The sequence below is a fragment of the Penaeus monodon genome, chromosome 15, assembly GCF_015228065.2.
Source record: "Penaeus monodon isolate SGIC_2016 chromosome 15, NSTDA_Pmon_1, whole genome shotgun sequence".
Lineage (NCBI taxonomy): Eukaryota > Metazoa > Arthropoda > Malacostraca > Decapoda > Penaeidae > Penaeus > Penaeus monodon.
In genome coordinates, this window is record NC_051400.1 from 11,609,093 (window position 1) to 11,610,269 (window position 1,177).

General features: G+C 36.7%; 1 protein-coding gene across 1 annotated transcript in view; it reads left to right on the forward strand.

Annotated features, from left to right (window-relative positions):
- LOC119581745 (peroxisomal membrane protein PEX14-like) overlaps positions 1–1,177 on the forward strand; it is a gene marked incomplete in the record, with an annotated part of 13,582 nt that overhangs the window by 6,314 nt on the left and 6,091 nt on the right. The window contains 2 exon segments of the mRNA XM_037929877.1: positions 619–774; positions 932–1,029. Of these exon segments, the coding sequence (XP_037785805.1) occupies positions 619–774; positions 932–1,029 (254 nt within the window).

Sequence of the window (1,177 nt, forward strand, 5' to 3'; positions counted from 1 at the left end):
AGAGGACATTTTTTATTTAATTTAAAAAATATTAAAGTGAAGAGCATCGTAACTCTCAAATGCAGCATTACCAATTTAGTAGAACAGGTATACAACAGTAAACTGTGTAGACATATAGTAAAATATTTGAGAGCAGAATTGATTTCTGTCCCAACTTACAAAAGGTGTTGTGGACATTGACCCATTCATGCAGGGATGGCATTCTGTGATGATATTACTGATATCCGATGATATCGTTGTAGACCGCCCCTCATGCTAGGAAGATGTTTTTGCATCGTGTGGTTGGGCCTGCTCTAAGTTGTGCACACTAAATGGTTGGGAGCTTATTTCCCCCGGGCTACATTGGTTAAGGAAAAACAGCTTCAGAAATGTAGCTCTAAAGCCTCTTTTAGCATTATTACCTATGCCAAGAGCATAGAGAGTGAGGTAATCTTATGTTTTTTGTGCTTCCATTTTTCTCTCTAAGAGCAGACTTCGCATTTGTCTTGATGCATTGTTTGATATGGCATTGGGGGCTCCCGTTGTGCTTGGCTTCAGTCAGGATGTCTGTGGTTTTTAAAAACTGAAATGATTCTTTATGTACAAAAATACCTTACAGAATAATTCCCTATTTTTTAGAAATACCTTGGGCCCCTTTTGACGGGAAGAAGAGAGAAAACAGTCGAAGAGAGCATGATTGAACTGCAGCAGTCAGTGGTTTCTGTTCTAAAGGAAGTTCAAACGACTCTAGCTTCTCTTGAGCAGACCTTGAGTGCTCAGAGCTTAAGGATCCAGGTAAGACTTGGAATCCTTTGTTTGGGTGTCATATGCAAAGAGGCTTTACAATTAAAGTTTTGATAAATTTTTATGAATACCTTTCATATGTTAGTAAAGAATTTAAAGTGAAAATTTGGTTGTTTAGTAGATTTGCAACTTGTATTTGTGGTTTCAGGCACTGAACACCAAAGAAGATAATCAAGTAGTGACACCAAGACAGATTGAGGAACTCAGAGCAGAAGTAACTTCCTTGAAAGGCCTCCTTATCAATAGGTATAGTATCCAGTATCTCAAGGTCTCATTTTATTGTTCTAATGCATTTCATAAGAACTTGTGTACTTACTGTTCTTTCTGTGTTTTTTGTTATTTTTATATCATCCTTTTGGAAAGAATTGGTATTCATGAAATAAGTAAGAAATTT